The 24,083-nt window shown below is 63.1% G+C and overlaps 2 protein-coding genes across 2 annotated transcripts in view; one reads left to right on the forward strand and one right to left on the reverse strand.

The window, feature by feature from the left end:
- The window catches only part of HSF1 (heat shock transcription factor 1), a 34,937-nt gene extending 19,410 nt beyond the window's left edge, over positions 1-15,527 (forward strand). Inside the window, exons 5-13 of the mRNA XM_027452840.3 lie at positions 2,242-2,317; positions 2,548-2,609; positions 3,876-3,972; positions 6,870-7,006; positions 8,556-8,789; positions 12,040-12,145; positions 12,236-12,301; positions 13,987-14,056; positions 14,414-15,527. Of these exons, the coding sequence (XP_027308641.1) occupies positions 2,242-2,317; positions 2,548-2,609; positions 3,876-3,972; positions 6,870-7,006; positions 8,556-8,789; positions 12,040-12,145; positions 12,236-12,301; positions 13,987-14,056; positions 14,414-14,619 (1,054 nt within the window). The 3' untranslated portion in view covers positions 14,620-15,527. The remainder of the gene's footprint in view (positions 1-2,241; positions 2,318-2,547; positions 2,610-3,875; positions 3,973-6,869; positions 7,007-8,555; positions 8,790-12,039; positions 12,146-12,235; positions 12,302-13,986; positions 14,057-14,413) is intronic.
- The window catches only part of CPSF1 (cleavage and polyadenylation specific factor 1), a 139,192-nt gene that overhangs the window by 9,473 nt on the left and 105,636 nt on the right, over positions 1-24,083 (reverse strand). The gene's annotated exons all lie outside the window — the stretch shown is intronic.

Genomic DNA, 24,083 nt, shown 5'->3' on the forward strand with positions numbered 1-24,083 from the left:
AGCTCCGTGCCCACCGAGTGTGTTCACGTGCGGTCACGGGCACGTGCTGAGGTTGAAAGCCGTGTATTAGGGTGAGTTCCTTGGGTTCAGACCTCCCAAACAGGAGAGGTACGAACTGGAACAAAGTTTTTTCCACGCCCGCTGTTGGTGAGCGCACTGGTGGCCGCGCTGGAGTCCGGCGCTGGAGCTCGCCCTGGGGCAGAGGAGGGCGGATGAATTCCTCTGTAATTACCTGCTCCCAGGAGCTGGCTTTTGAGAGAAGGGCCAGGTAGAGCAGCACGTGGGAAGCTGCAGGACGGCATCGCCTTGAAATTACAAACCAGCAGGTAGCAAACCATCCTTTATTTCAGGCGGCCTCGCTGGGAACGCCAGCGCGGCTCCACCGGGGTGTATTTTATCTGGAGGGCGGCTGACAGCCCCGCTCCTCAGCCTGCTAATTAACGCTGCTCTGAAGGCTGCTCCTGAGGGCCCTGCTCGGTGCGGTGATAAACGAGCGGCTCTCCTGGCCGGGGGAGATAACGGAGGCGGCACGGGGGGGCCGTGAGCAGCTGATGCGCGAGGTGCCCCTTGCCCGCACCCTCCTGCGATGCCGCGATAACGGCGCTGCTCCCGCTGCAGCCCGGCCGCCGGAGCTGGCCGAGCTGGGGGAGCTGGGGGGTTTTGGGGGGTTTTAGGGGGGCTGCGTGTCCCCTGGGAGCAGCGTTTTAAGAGCGGCAGGTGCGGAGCGGGGCCGTGAAATATTGCAGAGACCCGGCGCTGCGCGGAGCTTTAATAACTCCCAAAATGAAACGTTTGAAACCGGCCCTTGTAAACTCCTCGCCGGCCTTTAATTGCCTCGTAAAACAGCGTGCTAAAGAAAGTATTAAAGCCTTCGCTGCTGCTTAACCCTTCCCGCCGCCTGCTCTCTCCGCGGGGCCGCATCTCCTCCCCGCTGGGTGCCCCCCCAGTCCCCGGGCGGCTCGGGGTGTTCAGGTGGCCTGCGCCGGGGCGAGCCGGGCTAATTTACGGCGCGAGGCCCCGCGGGGCACGGAGCAGCCCTTCCTCCCCGGCCGTAATTGGCGGCCGGCGCACGGGGAGCGGGGCTGCAGCTGAGCTGAGCGGCAGCTGCGCCCTCGGCACGGCGGCTGCTCCCCGGCCCGCGGCCCCCGAGCGCACCCAGGCTGTCACCGTGCTGCCCCGGGCACCCCAAAAGCACCGAGTGCCCCAAAAGCTCCGAGTACCCCAAAAGCACCAAGTGCCCCAAAAGCACCGAATGCCCCAAAAGCTCTGAACACCCCGAAAGGGGCCAAGGCCCTCACCCAGGCGCCCCTCTGGGCATCACCGCCCCTGGGGGCAGAATTTTTACCTTATTTCTCACCTCCCCCTGCCCACTGTGAGCTTGTCATCCCCCCGTCCTGTCCCCACAGCCCCACAAAGGGCCCCCCCGGCTCTCCTGCAGCCCCCTTGGGCACTCGCAGCCCATCAGGAGGTGCCCCTGGAGCCTTCTCCAGCCCATGCCCCTCACCCCCAGCCCTCAGCCGGCCCCATGGCGGAGCTGCTCCAGCCCTGGGCATCTTTGTGGCCACCCCTGACCTCGGGAGAGTTTCCCCAATCTGAGTTTTGCCCACCCTGTTGTTGGGCAAACGGGGCCTGACCCATTCCCAGGTGGGTTTGTGCCGGTGCCACCCTGTGCTGGTGCCCGGCTCCGTGGGTCGGGAGGAGCTTCAGGAACACGAGGAAATAACGCAGGTTTATTGCTGAGTTCTGCACTACTTTTTGTGTTCGCAGCACGCACAAAGCCAGTCCTTGCTGTCCTCATTTCCCTGCCTAGAAAGCTCAAAAAAACATTTGGAGCTGGGGATTGCTGGTGGGATCCGGAGGGGCGCAGCTCCGCCCGGCACCCCGGTGCTGTCCGGGGCCTCGGTGCCTTCCCCTTTGCACCTCTGGAGGAGCTGGATCCGAATCGTGCCCACCCCACACCCCTGGGCCACATCGGGGCGCGGAGCTGCCCCCCAGCCCTCCCCGCAGGGCCCCCGCGTCCCTGCCCATGTGTGCGAGGCTGCTCCCGGGCTGGGATGGCAGTGGAGCAGAGTTAACGAGCAACATTTCACCCGCGGCCCCGCGAGGCTGTAAATGAGCCCCGCGGCTGGAGGCGGCGGCAAATCCCCTGCTGCAGGTTCCCGACTCACCCCGGGGCTTTCTTCGCTCTGCCTGCGAGGCCGCGTTTGTTCTCAGCTGGCCTTTTTTTTTCTTCTCTTGCAGCGAGAACGAGGCGCTGTGGAGGGAGGTGGCCAGCTTGAGGCAGAAGCACGCGCAGCAGCAGAAAGTTGTCAATAAGGTAAGCCCCAGCTCACGGCTCGCTGCAGGGCAGCGGCGTTCGTTCTGCTTCAGGACAATTTTGGCTGCTGAGATTCTGGAAGGCCACTGGCTGCCACGTCCTGTGCCCCCCCAGCCTTCTTTCCCCTCCGTGCCCTGAGCCGAGGGGTCCCGGGAGCCGCTGCCATCCGTGGGTTAATCCATCTCCCAGCACGCACCCTAACGGGTTTTTTCCTTTTTTTCTCCTCCCAGCTTATCCAGTTTTTGATTTCATTGGTGCAATCCAACCGTATTCTTGGGGTGAAGAGGAAGATGTAAGTCTGCATTTCTACCTCCAGATAAAGATTCCCTGTCTGAGAATAAAGAGAGGATCAGCAGAGTGGGTCCCCCAGATCTCTGCCTTCTGTAGCAGCCTTGCCAGTGGGGTAGGACTGGACAGCGGTCATTGGCATCATGTGAGCCTCAAGTTCTTGCTCCGGCCAGAACCAGCTAACACTGCCGTGCGACTGACGCCAGGAAGGGTTTGCGAGCCAGGCCACATCAGCCCATGCAGAACACACTTTGTCCCCAACCCCTGCGCTCTGTCAAAGGGCAGCACGCACAGCGCTGCCTCGGCACTGCCACGGCGTTCTGGTCCTTACCCCACAGGGAAAATTCGGGCCACCAGGGCCAGCCTCCTGCTGTCAGAGGCTGCTGACAGCTCCACAGACTAACCAAGCCCGTCCTCAGACGTGCCGTGGATTATTCTGCCCCTCGCTAGTTGCACTGGAGGCCTGTCCAGCACTTAAGTGCCCCAAGAGGTTGGGAACATTGCTGGGCTGGTTGCTCTGGGCCAGGCAGTCGCTACTGGTTTTGTCCCAGGATCACAAATTTCACCCCAGCAGCACAGCTTCGTCCTAAGAGCTTTTAGAGATGCTTCTCCCGTTGGCTCTCCTCCGACACCACCACAACAGCCCCATTTGGTCCCGTCCTGTGTGGACGGGCTCCTCACCCACCTGGTGTCCCATAGGAAGGGGCAGTCCCCCCGTGCTGCCCCTGCCCCTGGCCCTGAGCTGCCCGGCTGGCTGCGGGGCTGCCCCTTTGTGTGCGAGCGGTGCCCAGCCGCGCCATATGGCAGGCACCGCCACAGCAGGCTCGATTGTTATTAATGAAGGTAGCTCCTCGTTCTGCCATCCTGTCCGAGACGTGCCCCAATGATTTATCCCGTACGGGGAGCATCTCCCCGCAGCGCTCGGGTACAGAACGGGGCCGCAGCGGTGCTCATGCCGCAGCTGAGCGCCAGAAACCCGTGCGTGGGGCAGCGCAGCCCCGCAGAGGAGGGGACCGAGGGCTTTATGGGGGCTCTCCGAGGCCTGGGGCTTTGCATTTCTGCTCCACAGGCTTGCAAAGCCAGCCGAGGGGCTGCACGTGGGGGCTGGCTGCGTGTCGCCGGGCCTCTTGCCCAGAGGTGGCCACCCCAGGGTGCCCTGGCCCCGCGGGCTGCGCACATCGTGGGGCTGGGGGTGGGCTGGGATTGGGTGGTGCTGGAGGCTGGGGCTGGCAGCGCAGTGACCCCTGTGGTGTTTGGGATTCTTTTGCAGCCCCCTGATGTTGAACGACAGCAGTTCAGCACATTCCATGCCGAAATACAGTCGCCAGTACTCCCTGGAGCACGTCCACGGCTCGTCCCCATACGCAGTAAGTGCACCGCATGCCCGGGATGGGGATTTGGGGCCACGGCTTCCCAGGGAGGTCTCACCCGTGCCCCACATCTGCAGCACGGCACCTCCACGGGGCTCTGATCTGCCCCAGCTAGCAGGGAGCGAGCTGCCAGCTCGGTTGGGAAGCCCCCCCCCAGATCTGCCAGTCCCACTGCCTGACCCCTCAGCGCTCAGCAGGGGTTGGAGCATTTTGGTAAGGGCGTTACCCAAATGCCAAGGGGCACAGGGCATCAACCCCCGCGCTCAGAACCTGCTGCCCCTCGTGAGGGGCCACACGTTCGATCGCAGACCCAGCGAGGGTTGTCTGAATTCGACCAGCAGCCGAGGGGGGGTTCAGGGCAGCGTCGCTCAGCTGACGTCTGCTGGCTCGGGCTTTGCTTTGCTTTGTCACAAAATGCACCCGATGTCAGCCGGCCCTTGCTGAGCAATTGCTGCTCTTGGCTAATTAACGTGGCCGTGTGCAATTAGCAATACTCCCTGCAAGCAGCCTGCTGCCAGACAGGGAGGGCGCTGCGGGTGGGAGCCAGGCAGGGACAGCAGCAGCAGCAGCAGGGTCCCCGTGACCAGAGCTGCGCTGTGACCCAGGAACGAGGTGGGGGGCACAGAACAAAGCCAGGCAGCCCCCGCAGGAGCAGCACCCATCAAAGCAGAGCTGTGTGGCACCCCATCACACAGAGCTCGGTGCTGCTGTGGGTGTTGCTCCAGCCCTGGCCATGCTGCAGTGGCTGAGGGGCAGCCAGCCCCAGCAGCACGCAGCCTCGGGGGGCACGGCGAGGTGGTTGCACAGGAGGGGTCTGTCTGCATGCTCTGGGCTGCCCTACAAACTGCTGCTGGATCCCGCTGAACCCCGAGGTGTTGTCTTTGCTCTCCCATCACCCGTGCACCTTTCGGGGTGCTGCTCCCCGTGATTGTTCAGTGGCTGGAGATCGCCGGGAGCCTCTCCCACACCCCTCTGAGCTGGGATGAGCTGCGGGCTTCTGGCTCCTGGCCTGCTGGAGGGAGGTGGGTTCAACGGGGCTGGCGTTTCCCTCGGAGCTGGCAGCTGCAGTGTGCCTGCAGCAAACCCTGCCGTGACGCTGCACAAAGCCTGACACTGCACAAACCTTGCTGTGACACTGCACAAACCCTGCCGTGACGCTGCACAAAGCCTGACACTGCACAAACCTTGCTGTGACACTGCACAAACCTTGCCGTGACGCTGCACAAAGCCTGACACTGCACAAACCTTGCCGTGACGCTGCACAAACCCTGCCGTGACGCTGTGCAGACCCTGGCACCACACAGACCCTGCTATGACACTGCACAAACCCTGCCATGATGCTGCACAAACCCTGACACTGCACAAACCCTGCCGTGACATTACACAAACCCTGCCGTGACACTGCACAAACCCTGGCACCGCACAGACCCTGCTGTGACACTGCACAAAACCCGTGACACTGCACAAAGCCTGGCACCGCACAGACCCTGCTGTGACTTTGAACAAACCCTGACACTGCACAAACCCTGCCGTGACACCTTACAGACCCCAGCACCCCACAGACCCCACTGCACTGCCCCAGGAGCGCTGCCACGACACGGTGTGCGCCCTGCTGCGATGCCACACTGTGCCACGGATGCAGGAGCTGCCCTGCCTCTTGCTGGTGTTTGCTCACTGTTTGCTTTTCAGCACCTCTGGCCTGTGCTGGTCCCTTCCATCCCGTCTCAACGTGGGTGTTTTCACGTTGCTCATCTCCTAGCGCCACCCAGATTCGGGGCTCTCTTCCCATCTGCCCCCCGCATGGGAAGCAGCTGCCGTTCCTTGGCCAAGGCGGTGCATCGAGGTTCTTAACGCTGAATTTCTGGCAGGGCTGAGGTTCGGGAGCGAGGTTTTACAGCTGGGAGAGCGGCCGGGTGCCCTCACGGGCTGCTTGCAGCAAAATAAAGGCTGTCCCTGCTTGCAGTGGCAGTGCTGCTGCGGGGCCGTGCACTGAGGCCGCCAGCTCCCGACACGCAGCGCCCTGCTGTGCCCGGCTGATCTGATCAGCTTTTTAGCCGAAACCCGAAATATCTCAGCCCCGTTAAAGAGCTCTCCTGCTGCCAGACCACCCCGTGCGAGGGCTCTGTTCCCCTTCCAGCTCCCGTCCAGCGCTGTGAGCTCAGCTTTAGAAGTGCCTTCATCCCCCCGCGTGCCGAGCGTTGCGCAGAGCCTCTGGGAGCTCCTCCAGGTATCGCAGGGCTCTGCTTGTTATGAGAAACCCAGGTGGCCGGCTCCTCGCAGCCCCAAGTGTTCACAGCTTCCAGCTCAGGGGCGAGGAGCGATCGCTGGGCGGTTTGTCAGAGCCGTCTGCCAGCACGAGCACTGGATGCTGACGCTGCCACGGCCCCGATTTGGCTGGAAATTGCAGAGTGGTTTTGCACCAAGACAGCTGGCGTGGGTGGCCTGGTGCCGTGCCACCTGTGGGACCCGACCCCGGGTCCCCAGCCAGCGGGGAATCTTGTGTTCCTCACACCTTGAATTTCGTTCATCTCTAGGTCCTGAGAACTTCGCCTTTCCTTTGAGCATAAAAGAAAGGCTCAGAGTGGGAGGGGAAGGGTGAGACGCGGAGCTGCTCCGCGTCCAAGTGTTGAATCATCCAGGAAAAGCATCCAATATTGTTACTTTGGAAATTTCACCGTTTCCAAGAAGATGGAGTTTAGGGGACAGAGGCCTGACGTGTGCTTTTATCAGTGCGTGGGGTGGGCGATGCGTTTTGTGTTGAGCTCCCCTCTTAAACTAAACTCTTATTCCTCCGCGGGTGGGTCGGGATGGGAGCGATCCGGCGCGTCTGCCCCCGTGGGTCACTGCTTTGTGCCTCGTGCTTCACCCCACAAACTCTGTGTTTGTCCTTTCAGGCTTCTTCCCCAGCGTATAGCGGCTCCAACCTCTATTCCCCGGATTCTTCAGCCAACTCTGGCCCCATCATCTCCGACGTGACGGAGCTCGCCCAGTCCAGCCCTTCAGCATCTCCCAGCGGCAGCCTTGACGAAAGGTAACGCTGCTGCTGCTCTCCTGCAGCCTCGAGTTGGCTTTTTGGGGAGCATTACCTGGTGGGCTGAGCTGTACGGTATCAGCACAGCTGATATCTCGTGGCAGAGGCTGCAATCCCCCGGGGGTGACAGCCAGAAACGGAGCAGCCCTTGGGGCAGGGCACGCTGCGGTGCCTGAGCTCACTGCTGCAGCCCTGGGCACAGCAAGCTGACCTGTCCCCGCAGCACAGCCTGCTTCGGGACACTGCTGGCTCAGCAGATTTTATTTCTTCAGATCAGCTCTAATCCTGCACTCAGCCAACGTTTGCTCCTTTGCCTCCCTGCCCAGCGTGAGCAAGCCCTGGAGGGGTCCCAGTCCCCAAGGAACAGCCCTTCAGTGGTGCGTCAGCCCCGTCAGGTGGAATTACCAGCCTCCTGGGAGCTGGGGTGGCTTTGCCTTGCCCTTACAGACTGCTGCGCAGAGGAGGAGGCACAGAGAACACAAATAATTGGGAGTAACGATGCCAGGTCCATCCCCAGCAGCTCAGGTGCAGCAGCTGAGGATCTGCAGCACGTAGAGGGCAGCCAGCAGTCGGCAGCCCTTCTCCTTGTGCCCTTCACCTGCTTCAGGTCCACAAGCCCTGGGAGGGGAGTGCTGCAGGTCCCGTGGCTCACAGTCAGCCTCATGTGCCTCTGTCACCACCGCTGGGTACTGCTGGAAGCCTCCCGAGGTCTGTTCAGCCCTCACACCCCGCTCGGAGGCTCTTGATCTGAGCCCCCCCGGGCCCATCTTTCTTCAGCACCTTGTGGTCGCCTTTTTGCTTCCCCTTTAATAGGTTATTCCTGGCATCGGCGCTTCCCCTGAGGTGCTGAATCACCCACAAATGCCATTTATTGCCTGAACACCCTCTGCCAGGAGCGCTCGCTCTTAAATATAGACCATATGTTGGCTTAATGGGCCCTTTCTCCGTTCTTTTGTGGCTGCTGTCCTTTCCAGGAGGACTAATTGAGCCTCTTCCGCCCCAAATCAGCGAGCTGGGGTGGGGAAGGGCTCCCATCTGCAAGATTAGGGCTGACCAAAGCGGCCACCTTCCCTTCCCACAAAAATACAACCTCTGCAAATTCCAGGGTGCTTTTGCTAAGGCTGGGCTGGCACAAAGGGGTCACTGCCATCAGAAGGCTCTGGGGCGGTGGTGACAGCGTCCTGGGTGTCTCAGCAGGACCTAAGGAAGGGCACAGGCATTGTTCAGAGCAGCTCCTTGTCAAAAGCTGTCTTGTTTTAACCGCAGTGTCAAAAAGAAAAGAGCCACAGCCTCCTCCCAGAGCTGGCTGCGAGGAGCGCGCCCAGGTCAGGGCGCGAGGCTCCCATCAGGGGAGCTCATGAGGGTCACAAGCAGGGACGAAATATTTGGGTGCTCTCTCAACCTCATCTTTGGAGCTGGCTCCGGAGGCTTTGTACATGAGGAAGGCAGCAGCAGGCGTGAGATTTTTGTCCTGCTGTGTGGGAGCAGATCTCAGGAACTGAGCCTGTGTTGGTGCCGGATCCTCACCCTCTCTCTTTCCTCCCCCCAGGAGTAGCCCCGTGGTCCGGATCAAAGAAGAGCCCCCCAGTCCCTCCCGCAGCCCCAAGATAGAGGAGGCCAGCCCAGGGAACCCTCCTGCTGTCGAAACTCCTCTGTCTCCCTCCACGTTCATCGACTCCATCCTGCAGGAGAACGAACCCAGCACCACGACCGCTGCCGCTGGCAACAGCACCACACAGCCTCAGCCCCAGGAAAAGTGCCTCAGCGTTGCCTGCCTCGACAAGTAAGTCCGTTTCACTCCTGAAACACTCCCGTTTCACCTCCAAACCCACTGCTCTGGGCTGCTGGGCTTTCAAGATGCCAGCAGCCCGCAGCTCTGGGGGCAGACGTGGGCGTTTGTGCAGGGCAGATATTTTGTTCTCTGCCCGTGGTGTTGGGGGCAGTGCCTGACCCCGTGCAGGGCTTTACACCCCCAACACAGGGACCTGATGCTGCTGCAAGGGGCCGGCCACGTGGCTGCCAAAATAAGAATGGATAAAAATGCCTGTGCTAAATATGGGCTCGTTCAAACTCCGCTCCTGCGGCGCAGAAATGAGTCACTGTGGGATCAGCTGTGTTTTGTCTCGGGCCCCGCACACCCTCCCGGCGTGGAAGCTTTGTGCTCGCAGCCCCAAGGCAGCTGACGGGCACGCAGACACGGGCGCCTTCCCCCAACGCTTTTTGGAAGCTTCTCCCCGGGGCTTTTTCTGCAGGGGAGGCTCAGAACCCCCGGCCCCACTGCCCCCAGGCCAGTAGGGGAAGCTTTGCCCCCACCTGCAGCTCGCCACCCAGCCCTAGTTGCATCCTCCCACCTGGGGGTGCAGACCGTCCATCCCAAAGGCATAAAAGCAGCCTGGGGGAGGCGCAGGTAGTTTGGGGGACCTAGAAGGCAGCTGGGGGCTGCCCGGAGCCTGCTGGCAGCACGCAGGGAGCTGCGTTTGCTGCATCACACCTCGGAGTCAGGAAACGCCCGCTCGCTCCTTCCTCCCGGCCTCGTGGGAGGTTTTTTTGTCTATAGCTTCGCCTATTTATAGAGCCACCGAGGGCACGGCGATCCGTCTCGGCAATACCAACTGTCCTTAAAAAGAGGCAGGCTTTATTATGCAGCTTCAGAAGCCGAAACTCGCCGTTTAAAGGGTAATAAAAATGAAATAAAAGTGCTGCCGAGTGGTCCTGAATTATTGAGGACTCCTGCAGACCACGCAGAGGCAGGCAAAGGACACAGAAGACGTTTGCCCCTTGCTCCTGCAGAGAGCGAGCTCCACGCTTCGTCCTGGAGAGCTTCCGAGGGCTGGTTACAAGAAAGGGGCTGGTGCTTCCCCTTCTTTGGGTGCTCTTCCCCTTCTTGGGGTGCTCTCCTACTCCAGCACCGTGCCAGCAGCACCACACTGCTCCCCTCTGCCTGCTCAGTGTCATCCTGGTGCCTCAGCACCCTGCCTGCAGCTTTGTTCCTCGGGGTGGTGGCACCACGGTGGTGGCAGCATCGGGAGGAGGGTGGCACTGCCGTGCCCTCAGCCCCTTCCCCATTTTTCTGGAGCAGCCCCACGCCCCGGGGTGAGGCAGCAGCACGGCGCCCTGGCGGGGCAGCAGCAGTTAAATTCCGAGGAGTTTGCTCACTGCTTTGGGATGCAGGCAATAAGGGAAGTGTTCCCTGACGGCGGGGACTCTGCAGGATGACAGCGGTGCCCGAGCGCCGTGCCGTGACCCGTGCACTGACAGCCTGCCAGGACGGCTCAGCAATACCTGCCTTTCATCACATCCAGCCTGTTCCTCGTGTTCCCAAATTACTGGAGAGGAGCCGCCCGTGAGGCCGCAGGTCACGGCGTGCAGAGCCTCTTTGTGCGCCCCACAGGCTGTTATTTCAGCCACAAGACACCCTTTGTTCGGAGGAATTTCATCCGCACCCAGTCACCTCCCCGTGACCAGCAGCGCTGCAGGTGACAGCGCCGAGGCTCAGGCTCTGCAGGGAAGGGATTTGCCTCTCAATGCTCCGTGGCACGGCCCAGGCGTTGTCCTCCACCCCCCCGCTGCGTTTCGGGGGCCAAATCCCTCTGTGTGCTCACAGCACGGACACCCCACGGCACCGGGGCTGCACCCCACGAGCCGTGCTGCCGTGCGCCAGGTCGTGGGGCTGGGTCCATGTTGGAGATATTTGGGGAGATGTCTCAAGGAGCCTGGGTGGGACCGTGCTGTCTCCACGGGGTTTTGCAGGGCGGTTCGGTTTCATGTTTTTGTTGTTAATCCCCATTCTGCCCCATTTTGTCGTTAATTCTGCCTGCTTTGTAAGCAGGGCAGCAGCATGGCCGTGGGGCAGCACAGACCGGGCTGCTCCAAGCACGGGGCGCTGCCCAAAAACTGCTCCCACCTTCAGAGCGGGGGGAGCCCAGGGCTTAAATGATTTTCCTGAGGCCTCCTCTGTTTTTGTGATAAGGCCAGAACGAGGAAACTTCCCACGGTTAAACCTGGCTGGCGCTGTCCCGGGGAGGGAGCAGCCAGCAGCAGGGCACCTCCATCCAGCCCCGCTCCTGCCTCCCACGGTGGCTGCGAGCAGAAACCTCGGAGAAATTGTCTGAAGTATTGCCCGTGACTGCTTCCAGTTAAGGTGGAGAGTGGTTCAAAGGGGAAATGTAAGCTGGCCCCAGCTACAAAGCGTTCCCGAGCGCGTGTCCTGCCTCCCCGCGGGCTGCCGGGGGGGGTCCCTGCTGGGGCTGTCGCTCTCCGATCGTTATTTGCCCGCTGGGGCCCTGCTGTGCTCCCCCCGGGCCCATCTCCCAGGTGCAGACACATCACAAGGCGACGTGTGACCTGGGCAGAGCTCAGGGGCCGGAATTGCTTTTTTTTTCCTGCAGAAATGAGATAATCGGTGCAAGGCCGCGCCGTCAGAAACGGGGACGTTTGGGAGGAAAAGCAGCGCGGGGAACAAAAGCAGCTCTGTGCCTCTGCAGCGCTGTGCCTGCAGCGCTGGGCACTGCCCACGGGCTCCTGGGGGCAGCCAGCAGCTGGGGATGGGGCTGGGGGGGCAGCCAAAACATCTCGGGTGCTTTTAAATGACTTTGGAAGTCATTTGAATGACTTTGGAAATCATTTAAAAGCGCGCAGGTGGATAAGGCGTTTATTTGCTGAGTGTTCGTGGGTTTTAGGCCAGAAAAAGTTACAGATCCCTGCAGGGAGCCTGGTGGGCTCGTAGCACCGGGAGGGGGGTGCCACCCGCTGCTCTGCGGCCCCGAAGCAGCCTGAGCGTAAAAACCAGGAGCAGGAGAGTGCGTGGGGGGCTCGCTGCGTGTGCTGCACGCGGCTGTGCTCGTCCCGGTGCTGCCCAGAGCTTCGGGTTGCTCCCCTCGGCCCTCTCCATGCAGGGACTTGGGGACAGCAGAGGGCGAGGGCACGGCTGCGGTGCTGCTCCCTGGCACTGCACCCACCCCGAGCCCACCCCCACGGGCAGGAGGGGCTCCCTCAGCGCTGACCACCCCCGTGCTCGCCTCTCTCCTGCCCAGGAATGAGCTCAACGACCACCTGGACACCATCGACTCCAACCTGGACAACCTTCAGACGATGCTGACCACGCACGGCTTCAGCGTCGACACGAGCGCGCTGCTGGACGTGAGTACCGGCTACTGGGGGCACGGGGGGCACAGGGGGGCTCCCAGCCGTGCCCCCCTGCCCTGCCCTCACCGTTTTTTCCTCTGGCAGCTCTTCAGCCCCTCCATGACGGTTACAGACATGAACCTCCCCGACCTGGACAGCAGCCTTGCCAGTGTGAGTAGCTCCCCCCGTGTGGCTGCGCCGGCAGCCCCTCCACACCCGGGGGGCTCGGACAATTCCTGGGGGGCTTGGACAGTTCCAGGGGTCTCTGACAGCTCCTGGGGGGCTTGGACAGCTCCTGGGGGCCTCAGATAGCTCCTGGGGGGCTTGGATAGCTCCTGGGGGCTCTGACAGCTCCTGGGGGCCTCAGATAGCTCCTGGGGGCCTTGGATAGCTCCAGGGGGCTCTGACAGCTCCTGGGGGGCTCTGACAGCCTCTGGGGGGCTTGGATAGCTCCTGGGGGCTCTGACAGCTCCTGGGGGGCTCTGACAGCCTCTGGGGGGCTTGGACAGCTCTTGGGGGGCTCAGATAGCTCCTGGGGACTCTGACAGCTCCTGGGGGGCTCTAACAGCTCCTGGGGGGCTTGGGTAGCTCCTGAGGGCTCTGACAGCTCTTGGGGGGCTCGGATAGCTCCTGGGGACTCTGACAGCTCCTGGGGGGCTCTGACAGCTCCTGGGGGTCTCGGATAGCTCCTGGGGGGCTCTGACAGCTCCAAGCATCGGGGCCATCCCCAGCCCGCAGGAGGGAGGTGGGGAGGGGGAGCGCAGAGCCCTGCGTGGGGCTGGGGGCCTCCAGGGGGAAATCATTCAATTAGTGCTGCGGCCAGCTCCGTACAGCGAGCGGGGCTACTTCATCACTCACACTGGGTTAATTAGGTGCTGAGACGGCCGCCTCTCCTCCGAGCCCTGCCCCCTGAACGTGGGGGTGCGCGGAGGCCCGTGGAGAGCCGCATGTGGTTTCCATCAGCCCTCCTGCTGCCTTCCTGACATCCTCGGGAGGTTTTCTCTAGGCGAGCCCCATCACGTGCTGCGTTACTCGTTTTATCTGCTCAAGTGTCTTCTGCACCGAGCGCCGCGCAGGGCTGCGGGCTGGGACGCGGCCGGGCAGTGCCGTGACGTGGAGCAGCTCCATGACCAGAGGGAACCCGAAATAAAGTGGAGCTTGGGTGCTGCCGGGAGCACAGGGAGACAGGGAGGGAGTCTGGTCCAGGTCAGACACAGGAGGGCTCTCCTTGTGCGGGTGGTGCCGTGAGCACGAGGCTCCTGCCCCCCTCCTCTTCCTTTTTTATTAACTTGAAAAAGAAAAAAAAATTATTTATTTCCTTAGAGTAGAACAGGAAACATCTCGAAGGGTTTTCCAAACAGGAAAGCCAAAATCTAGGCTCTCTTTTGGAGGCCTGCAGGCGTGCTCCTGGGCAGGAAGGTGGCGGTGGCACGGGACAGGGGAGCACGGGCAGCACCCCTCTGATGTCCCTGTCCACAGCACGTCTCCGTCACTGCAGGAGCGCAGGCACAGGTCCCAGCCTGTCGGCTCCTGCTGCTGGGATTTTGCACGGGGCAGGCAGCTTTGCTCCCTCCCAGCCCTTTTGTGCCTCCAGCGCTCCCTCCTCGGCCGTCCCAGCCTAGGGGTGCCCGTGGGACCAGATGGAGCAGGGACTTGACCTCCACCCGCAGCTTACCGGGACCCTGGTGCGCTCTGGTAGCAGTGACGGGTGCCGGGCACGTCGGGGTGAATTAGTGGGGTTTCAGGATTGTAACCCGCTGCTTTCCTTGTGTGGCTGTGCCGAGAGCACCGCGCTCTCTGTCGTTGTGGACCCACCCTGTGCTGGGTGCTAACCAGCCCAATTTCTCTCCCTGCAGATTCAGGATCTCCTTTCGTCCCAGGAACAGCAGAAACCCACCGAGACAGAGGCCAGCACAGCAGACACAGGTACGGGGCGCTCGTTTTGGCTTGTGGTGACTCCCTCACAACACCTGGGGCCGTGCCAAAACCATTTCGGCTCCCATAAGCGTGTTTGGCTGAGAGAGGTGGGAGTGCTTGGACTGGGAAGGAGAAGGGGTGGAGGGGGAAGCTGGCGATGTAAGGAATTGGGGGGGGGGGGCAGGCTCTTCCCAGCAGAGTCTGCTGCATCATCGAGCACTTCCTCACTCAATGACAACGGAGTTTGGGGGGTGCAGGCTCATGGCACCTGCTCCACGCAGTGCCCCAGCTCCTCGTGGTGCCCCAGCTCATCACAGAGCTCCATCTCCCCGCAGAATTCCCCCCCAACTCCCTCTCTCTTTGCAGGAAAGCAGCTGGTGCACTACACGGCCCAGCCCCTCTTCCTGGTGGACTCGAGCGCCGTGGACGTGGGGAGCGGAGACCTGCCCATCTTCTTCGAGCTGGGAGAAGGGCCGTACTTCACCGACGGAGACGAGTACGCGGAGGACCCCACCATCTCGCTCTTGTCCGGGACTGAGCAGGCCAAACCCAAGGACCCTGCGGTATCCTAAGGCCGAGGGAAGGGCGAAAAGAGAGGAAGAGAAAGGATGCGCACGAAAGGGAAATCCAGCCGCCAGCCTCCTTGCTTTGCACAGACATTGACAGCTCTCAACACCCTCTGGTTCATGTTTGCTTCCCCCGGCACTGTGAGGATTTCATTTGTGTGTGTGCTTAATGAGGTGTTTTGAAACCCGCTTTAGATTCTAGCCACCCAGCGCTCCTCCAGTTCGGCAGTCGTTGGGGGCCGAGCGGTGCCAGAGACCCCGGCGGCGGTGCCGTGCCCGGCCCCCGCGCGGCGCTGAGCGAGCGGGAGAGCCCGGACGGCCCCGGCAGCAGCCGCCGGGCGACCGCGGGCGGCAGCCGAGCCCCGCGCCGGGCACCGAGGGTCCGGCAGCCGCGGGGGCACGGCCGTGGGCGCCCCTCGCCCCGGAGCGCGGCGCTCGCCAGGCGTGCGGATGGGGTCAGCTTCTCAGGGGCAGGGAATTCCTCCTCCACCCCCGTGTCCCCCTTCCCTCCTCGCCCCGGAGAGGCGGACGCGATGGTTTTTAAAGAGAAATAAAAGTTTGCCAATCTGGCGCCGGTGGGTTGGATCCCTTTGTGGTCTCTGCCTCGCGGTCTGGTCCCCGAGGGTCTCCGCGCGCGCACCCCGGGCGCCCCGGGCTCCCCCCCCGGGCCCGGCTTTACCTTCTCTTTTTATTTCCTCTTGCTCTGTGTGTTTCTTTTTGTTTGTTTCTTTGGTTTTTGTTTTCCTTTTGCTTAGCAGTAAAAAAATTTGTACATTTACACTTCAGATTGTTAATAGTAAAAACTGTATTTTGAATTTTTACATGAGAGAAGAAGAACCCACTTCTATCTATATATATATAAATATCTCTCTATATATATACATACAAATATATATAAAACAAATGCTCTGTCACCTGGTGGCTTTTCTATGGTCGGAAGCTTCATTTTTGTCCTCTCTCTGGGAAGCAGATGGGATGAAGCCCCCCCAGTTCCCCTGCACGGCCCGGAGATGCCAAGCTGTGCCAGGAGATCCCGGTGCCCGGTGTCACCGGTGTCACCGCCCCTCTCCTGTGGCAGCAGAGGAGGGAGTGCACGTGCCTGTGTTCAAACTCCGTGCCGTGGCTTCTTGCCTGAATTCCACCGAGCCTGAGCTGAGTTTTCCAGGACGTTTCCGTAGCTGAGCCCGTGGAGGATGAGGGCGCTGCGGGACCCACACCAATGTGCCGGAGGAGTTTTGGGTGCTGTGCACACCTTCCAGGTCTCATTTTTATGAGAACAACAACAAAGCCTTCGCCTTTCAGTCAGAGCGTTGCTGGTTGTTGTCCCCAGGGCTGCCCACCCCCACGCCTCCAAACTCGGCACCACCACAAACTCAAAGCCACGCTCACCTTCCGAACCCAGCAGCGTGCCGGGAAGCGGGAGTTTTGTGGCAAGGAGAGGATTTTGGGTTCATGGCAGGATCCCTGTGTGTACATCCCACAAACTCTCGTTATCCCTCGGTCTCCAGCGGCATGAATTCACCAAGGGCCTCATGAACCAAAAGCCATCCGGGTGACCGACTGCTCCCTGCAGGACCAGGGCTCGGCTGTGCCACGCAGCCGGATCACCCGTGGCCGTGCCAAAAAAGCCGTGGCCATTTCCAGAGGTGGTGGGGAGCAGGGGGGGGGCTCAGCACCACAGCTCACCAGGACACACGGGCAGGCTCGGGGCAGAGCACAGTTGGCAGCTCCCAGCGGTGCCATCGTGCTCTGCCCCCCCCCAAGGAGGGGGCTGTGCTGGAGCTGCCCCCGCTGCATGGAGCAGGGGCTGGCCGGGGGCACGCCGGGGTCCGCGGGCTGTGTGGGAGCCCCTCGCTCCGGCCGAGCCGTAATGATCGAAGTAATTTAGCGTGACGCGGGCGGATCCATGAGCTCATCCCGGCTAACCAGGGCCACGTCCAGCGGGGCCGAGCACGGGGAACTCCCCCCCTTCATTCATCACCCACCCCGGGGGATGCCCGCGTCCCCCCGCGCCCACCGCAGCCGGATCCGCCGAGCGCAGCGGAGGGGCTGCGCTGTGCCTGTGGGGTCAGGGGCACCGTGGTGAGGGGCCCAGGGGTGCGCAGCCCCCCAGGTGAATCACATCAGTCCCGGTGACAGGAGCGGACCCCCGTGGGGAGCACCAAGCGCCTGGGGTGCCCCTCACCCACCTCCATCCTGCTCCCCCCCCCCCCAGGGACTGTGTCGATGTCAGGGTCCCTGCGGTGGCTGTGCCAAGCCCCAGCACTGTGAGCGCAGCACGATGGGCACCGAAAATCAGCCTGGATGCAGCCAGGGTGCAAAAGGGTTTTTGGGGTGCGGGAGCTGGGGAGGAGCAAACTGCTCCTGGCACCCAAAAGAACCGGGGCTGGCAGCAGAGCCAGGCAGCGTGGCGGTGTGGGGGGCACCGTGAGGACACTGTGCCGTGGGGGGGCCCTGGTGCAGCCGGGTCTGGCCCAGGGCAAGGGCAAGGAAAACCCTGGTGCACTGCATCACCTCCTTTTCCCAAATTTCCCCCCAAACCGTGCTCTGAACCCACAACAAACTCTTGGCATCAGAGGCAGTGTGGGGCAGGGCTGGGGGGGCGCACATTTGGGGGGGCTGCCGGGGAGGGGGCATTGAAGGCACCGGCAGAAGGGCTCGGTGGCTGCTGCAGGGACCTTTATTGGCAGAGGAGCACAGCACAGGAGAAGAGGGGGCACAGGCGCTGCCCCCCCCCAGGGCACGTGGAGGGGTCCGGCCGCCTCCACGGCCCCTGCCCCGCCGCCCACCCCGCTCCCCGGGCACCCCCAGCCCAGCTCCTCGCCCCCAGCAAGTGCCCGGCGGCACCGGGGTCCTGCGGGGAGCGGGGTGGGCTGGGGGGGCTGGGGAGGGGGCTGCAGCGAGGCCGGGGGGGCGCGGAGGGAGGCGGTGGGGAAGCGCAGCAGAGGACGGCGTCCTGGGGGGGCAGCTCCGTCGAGGCTCGGCCTTCTCAGACCCCTGGGGGGAGGCAGCGGCTGCGTCAGCCCCCCCCCCGCCAAGGGTGGGTGGCACCCCCAGTGCCCCCCCCCAGCCAAAAATCACCTTGGGAGGCCAGGGCCTCCTCCGAGTCCAGGTCTCGGTCCATTCCTGCGGGCAGGGGCAGACGTCGGGGCTGGGGGCAGGCACCGGCACAGCCCCCCCCCCGGCTACGTTGTGCCCACCCCAGGCAGTGGGGCGGCCTCGCTGCCTCCCTGCTTGTGGGGGCATCCTCAGCTCACGCCCCCCCCCAGCTTAATGGGGCACCCTTGGATAATGGGGGCCCCCCTGGATAAAGGGGGCACCCCTGGATAACGGGGGCACCCCCAGCTCATGGGGTGCCCAGGGGTTGCCCCAACCCACAGGGGACAGGGACAGTCCCTCCCCCTTCCCCTTCCCCTTCCCACTCCCCTTTCCCATTTTTCATTCCTTTTTCCTTTTCTTTTTCCCCTCCCCCTTCCCCTTTTTTCTTTCCCATTCCCTTCCCCCTCCCCACTGCCCTTCCCCTTCCCCTTTCCCCTTCCCTTTTTCCCCTTTCCCTTTCCCCTTTCCCTTTCCCCTCCCCATTCCCCTTCCCCTCCCTCTCCCCCTGCCCCCCCCAGACCACTCGGGCGCTATGGGGGATCAGGGGGTCCCTCCTCCAGCCGGGGACCCCCCCAGCACGGACACAGCCTCACCCTCCTCTGACTCGTTGGACTGTGCAGGGAGATCGGCGACGGGGGCTGCGGGAGGGCAGAGAGCACCGGGGGGGTCAGCACCGGGCTGGGGTCACCGGGTAAGGGGGGGGGGGTCCCTATGTCACCCCCCCGGCACCCACCGCCCCGAGCCTCCCCGGTGAGGGCGTCGGCGCTGAAGGAGCCGCTGTTGAGGGCGTCGAGGCTGGAGGAGGATGAGGACGAGTCGCTGCCCAGCGCCACCACCGCCGCCTGCGCCCCCCCGGCACCCTCGAAGCTGTCGGCGGTCAGGCCTGAGCGAGGGGCGAGCACCATCAGCACCATGACCCCCCCCATGACCCCCACCCCATGTCCCACCCCCACCCCGTGACCCCCCCCCCGTGCCCCCCACCCTGACCTTGTCCCAGGCGCTGTGCGGAGGTGGTGAGGTCGCCTGCAGGGAGGAGGAGAGGGGCGTCAGGGTGGGGGGGGGCTGGGGGCGCACACCCCCAATTTGTCCCCCCCCCCCACCGCCACCCCTTGCGGGTCCCTCACTCTCTCCGGAGGCCTCCAGCTTGGCGGGGCTGACGGGCTCTGCAAGAGACGGGGATGGGGGGGGGGGTCAGCACCATACCCTGACCCCCCCCCCAATTTTATTTTTTTTTTTCCAGGAGGGAAACTGAGGCGCGGGGGGGGGGCCCGGCCCTACCTGACGTCTGTCCTTCCGCAGACAGGGCCACGTCCAGGGGGCTCGCGGGCTCTGCGGGGACACAGAGGGGCAGACCCCGGCTGGGCTGCGCTGCCCTGGGACCCCCCCTCCCTGGGGGCAAACATCGCCCGAGCCCCCCACCAGCACCCCCCCCACGCCCCCAGCCCCTTACCATCGGCGGTGGCGGTGGTCAGGAGCAGGAGGACGGCGGCCGCAGCCAGCGCCGGGGCCCTGCAGAGCGGGGACGGGTTGGGGATGCCCCCCCACAGCCCCCCCAAGACCCCCAGTACCCCCCCACCCTACCCCACTGATTGGGGGTCCCCGGATGGGGCTGCGCAGCCCCCAGGGCGCAGCAGGGGCTGCAGTCCCCATCCCAGGGCTGGTGCCACCCCCATAACGCAGGGGGCACCCCACAACCAGCTGGGGGGAGCCTGGAAATGGGGCGGGGGGCGGCACTGGGGGGTGCGGGGGGGCAGCAGGGCTGGTGCTGTGCAGAGACCCGTCAAGGCCAGCCCCGATGCCCCCAGACCCGTAGCAGTGCACCCAGACCCCACAGCGCTGCCCCCAGATCCCACAGCGATGTCCCCAGACCCCACAGTGCTGCCCCCAGATCCTACAGCGATGTCCCCAGACCCCATAGAGCTGCCCCCAGATCCCATAGCAATGCCCCCAGCACTGCCCTCAGACCCCATAGCGCTGCTCTGAGCCCCCCCAAGCAATGTCCCCAGACCCCGTAGCGCTGCCCTCAGACCCCATAGCAATTTTCCCAGTCCCCCCAGTGCTGCAGCAATTCTCCCAGTCCCATAGCAATCCTCCCAGTCCCCCCAGCAAAGCTCCCAGTCCCCATAGCACTGCCTCCAGACCCCATAGCACTGCCTCCAGACCCCATAGCAATGTCTCCAGACCCCGTAGCGATGCTCCTAGTGATACCCCTGACCCCATAGCACTGCCCCCAGTCCCATAGCGATGTTCCCAGTCCCCCCCAGCAATGCCCTAAGACCCCATAGCGATGCTCCCAGACCCCACAGTGATATCCCCAGTGATGTCCCCAGACCCCATAGCGCTGCCCCCAGTCCCATAGCGATGTTCCCAGTCCCCCCAGTGATGCTCCAAGACCCCATAGCGATGCTTCCAGACCCCGCAGTGATGTCCCCAGTGATGACCCCATAGCGCTGCCCCCAGACCCCATAGCACTGCCCCCCCGACCCCATAGCGCTGCCCCCAGACCCCATAGCGATGTTCCCAGCGCTGCCCCCAGACCCCATAGCACTGCCGCCCGACCCCATAGCACTACCCCCAGCCCCCCCCACGCCGTCCGCAGCCCCCCCCGGCACCCCCCGGCTCACCCTCGGGGCTGGGCCATGCCTGCGGCTCGGGGCGCGGCGCTGCGGGACCGGGACCGGCGCCGCCCGGCCCGTTATAGCCGCAGGGGGCTGGGGAGGAGCCAGGTGGCCGCGGGCCAGCCAATCCCGCACGGCTCGGCACGGTGCGGCACGGCACGGCCCGGTTCGGCACGGTGCGCCTTGGTGCGCCCCGGTGCGCCTCGGTGCGTCTTGGTGCGCCTTGGTGCGCCCCGGTGCGCCCCGGTGCGCCTTGGTGCGCCTCGGTGCGTCTCGGTGCGGCACGGCGCGGCGCGGCACTGCGGCGCCGCCGCCGGCACCGAGGGGGGGGCTGAGACAGCCCGGACCCCCCCCAAACCGTGACTGGGAACACAGCACCTCCTTAGGGACCCCAAAAGGCAAGAAGCAGGATCCCCAGAACCCCCTCGGGGACCCCAAAACACAAGCACCGCGACTGACGCCTGCAGCATCGCTTTGGAGAGCCCAAAACCCAGAGGCATGTTCAGAACCCCCAGCCCCCCAGCACCATCTTGGGGACCCCAAAACAAGGACCAGGACCCCCAGCACCACTTTGGGGTCCCCAAAATGTCAAAACTATGGACAGGACCCCCACCACCTACTCGGGGACCCCAAACACCATGACTGACGCCCGCAGCATTGCTTTGGAGAGCCCAAAACCCAGAGACATGACCAGAACCCCCAGCACCTCTTTGGGGACCCCAGAACCATGACCAGGACACCTAGAAGCACTTTGGGGTCCCCAAAAACACAGAACCATGACCAGGACCTCCAGAACCCCCTTGGGAACCCCAAACCCCAAGCACCATGGCTGACGCCCGCAGCATCGCTTTGGAGAGCCCAAAACCCAGAGGCATGACCAGAACTCCCAGCACCTCTTTGGGGACCCCAGAAGCATGACCAGGACCCCCAGCACCATTTTGGGGTCCCCAAGACTCCAAAACCATGACCAGGACCCCCAGCACCTCCTTGGGGACCCCAAAACCCAAGCACCATGGCTGATACCCACAGCATTGCTTTGGAGATCCCAAAACCCAGAGGCATAAGCAGAACCCCCAGCACCATTTTGGGGACCCCAGAACAATGACCAGGACCCCCAGCACCACTTTGGGGTCCCCAAAACCCCTGAACCACTGCTGGGACTCCCCGCATCACTTTGAGGACCCCAAAACTCCAAAACCACGACCAGGATACCCAGTACCACCCAGGAACCCAAAAACCCCTGAATCACCGCTGGGACTCCCAGCACCTCTTTGGGGACCCCAAAACCCCCAAATCATGACCAGGAACCCCAGCACCAAAACCCAAGCACCATGACTGACACCCCCAGCACCACTTTGAGGACCCCAAAACCCCAGAACCATGACCAGGACCCCCAGAACCACTTTGGGAACCCCAAATCCCCAAAACCACATCAGGAAACCCAGCACCACTTGGGGACCCCCCCACCAGCCTGGGGGCTGGGGGCGTTGGGGACCCCATCTCCCCCCGCCCAAGCTCCCCCCCCCCGCCCAGGTGCTGCGGGGCCCCCATCCCACCCCACTCCCCCGCACATCCCAACAAGGGCCCTTTATGGCAGCGCTCAAAGCCCCTTTTGTTCCCCTGGGTTCTGGGGCTGGGGGCCGGGGGGGCGCGCACCCAGCTCCGATTGCAGGGGGGGCAGCGGGGGTTGGGGGGGGGTCGGTGGCGGTGCGGGGTTGGGGTCAGCACCCCCGGGGCACGCGGTGGCTGCAGGTGGCCCCGTCCCCGTCCCTGTCCCTATGGGGACAAGGCGCCGCTGTCACCACCCCGGCACCCTGCGGCCTCGTGGCCCCATTCGGCGTCACCCGGTCCTGGCACCGGCACCGGGGGGGGGACGGCACCGGGTGGGGTGGGAAAGGACTGGGCTGGGGGGTGCTGGGGTCAATGGGGGTTGCTGGGGGGCACTGGGGGGCACTGGGGGACACTGGGGGGCACTGGGGGGCACTGGGGGTCATTGGGGCCACACAGCACCGGGGAAATGGCACGGTGATGGTGAGCTGGGGAGGTGATGGGGAACTGGTATGGCCCCAGTGACTGGTACAGCCCCAGTGACTGGTACGGCTCTGGTAACTGGGACGGCCCCAGTAACTGGTACAGCTCTGGTAACTGGTGTGGCTCTGGTAACTGGGACGGCCCTAGTAACTGGTACGGCCCCAGTGACTGGTACGGCTCCAGTAACTGGTACAGCCAAAGTGACTGGTACGGCTCTGGTAACTGGTACAGCCCCAGTAACTGGTACAGCTCCAGTGACTGGTACGGCCCCAGTAACTGGTATGGCCCTGGTAACTGGTATGGCTCTGGTAACTGGTATGACCCCAGTAACTTGTATGGCTCCAGTAACAGGTGTGGCCCCAGTAATCTGGGATTACTGGGATGGCCTCAGTAATCAGTCCAGCCCAAGTAACTGGTACAGCTCCAGTAACTGGTATGGCTCCAGTAACTGGTATGGCTCTGGTAACTGGTACGACCCCAGTAACTTGTATGGCTCCAGTAACAGGTATGGCCCTAGTAACTGGGATGGCCTCAGTAATTGGTACAGCCCCAGTAACTGGTACGACCCCAGTAACTGGTACAGTTCCAGTAAGCACTGTGGTCCCAGTCACTGCCATGGTCCCATTAAGCTGAGATGGCCCCAGTAAGCCCCAGTAAGCCAGTGTGGGTCCAGTGCCTGGCATGGGCCCAGTAACTGGTACGGCCCCAGTGACTGGTACAGCCCCAGTAACTAGTGCGGCCCTGGTGACCAGTATGGCCCCAGTAAGCACTGTGGCCCCTTTTACCAGCACTGCACCAGTAACACCCAGTGCATGGGGTTATGGGGTTATGGGGTTATAGGGCCACAGAGATGGGGGTAAGGAAGTGGAGCTGGGGGTGAGGACTGGGAGCACTGGGAGCACTGGGAGCTGGTGTCCCAGACAATACTGGAGGCAGTGGTCCTGGGACAGACTGTACTGGGGGTACTGGGAGCCCTGGGGGCGTGTGCCTTGTACTGGGAATACTGAGAGCACTGGGAGCACTGGTGACTGCCCTGACCATGCTGGGGGCACTGGGAACACTGGGATGGGAGCAGTGGGAGCACTGGGATGGGGGCACTGGGAGAATTGGGAGCACTAGGACAGGAGCACTGGGGGCACTGGGATGAGGACACTGAGAGCACTGGGAACATTGGGAGCACTAGGATGGGAGCACTGGGAACAGTGGGGGCACTGGGATGGGAGCACTGGTAGCACTGGGAGCATTGGAGCAATGGGGACACTGGGATGGGAGCACTGAGACAGAGGCACTGGAAGCACTGGGATGGGAGCACTAGGAGCACTGGTGATACTGAGAGCACTGGAATAGAGACACTGGGGGCACTGGGAGCACTGGGATGGGAGCACTGGGAGCACTGGTGGCACTGGGACAGAGGCACTGGGAGCACTGGGAGCACTGGTGTCACCAAGAGCATTGGGATAGAGGCACTGGGAGCACTGGTGTCACTGAGAGCACTGGGATAGAGGCCCTGGGGAAACTGGGAGCACTGGGAGCACTGAGATGGGAGCACTGGCGTCACCGGGAGCACTGGGATTGAGGCAATGGTGATACTGGGAGCACTGGGAGGCCTGGTATGGGAGCACTAGGAGCACTGTGGGCACTGGGATAGAGGCACTGGGAGCACTGGGAGCACTGGGATAGAGGCACTGTGAGTACTGATGGCACTGGGAGTACTGGGATGGG

The sequence above is a fragment of the Anas platyrhynchos genome, chromosome 2, assembly GCF_047663525.1.
Source record: "Anas platyrhynchos isolate ZD024472 breed Pekin duck chromosome 2, IASCAAS_PekinDuck_T2T, whole genome shotgun sequence".
NCBI classification, from domain to species: domain Eukaryota; kingdom Metazoa; phylum Chordata; class Aves; order Anseriformes; family Anatidae; genus Anas; species Anas platyrhynchos.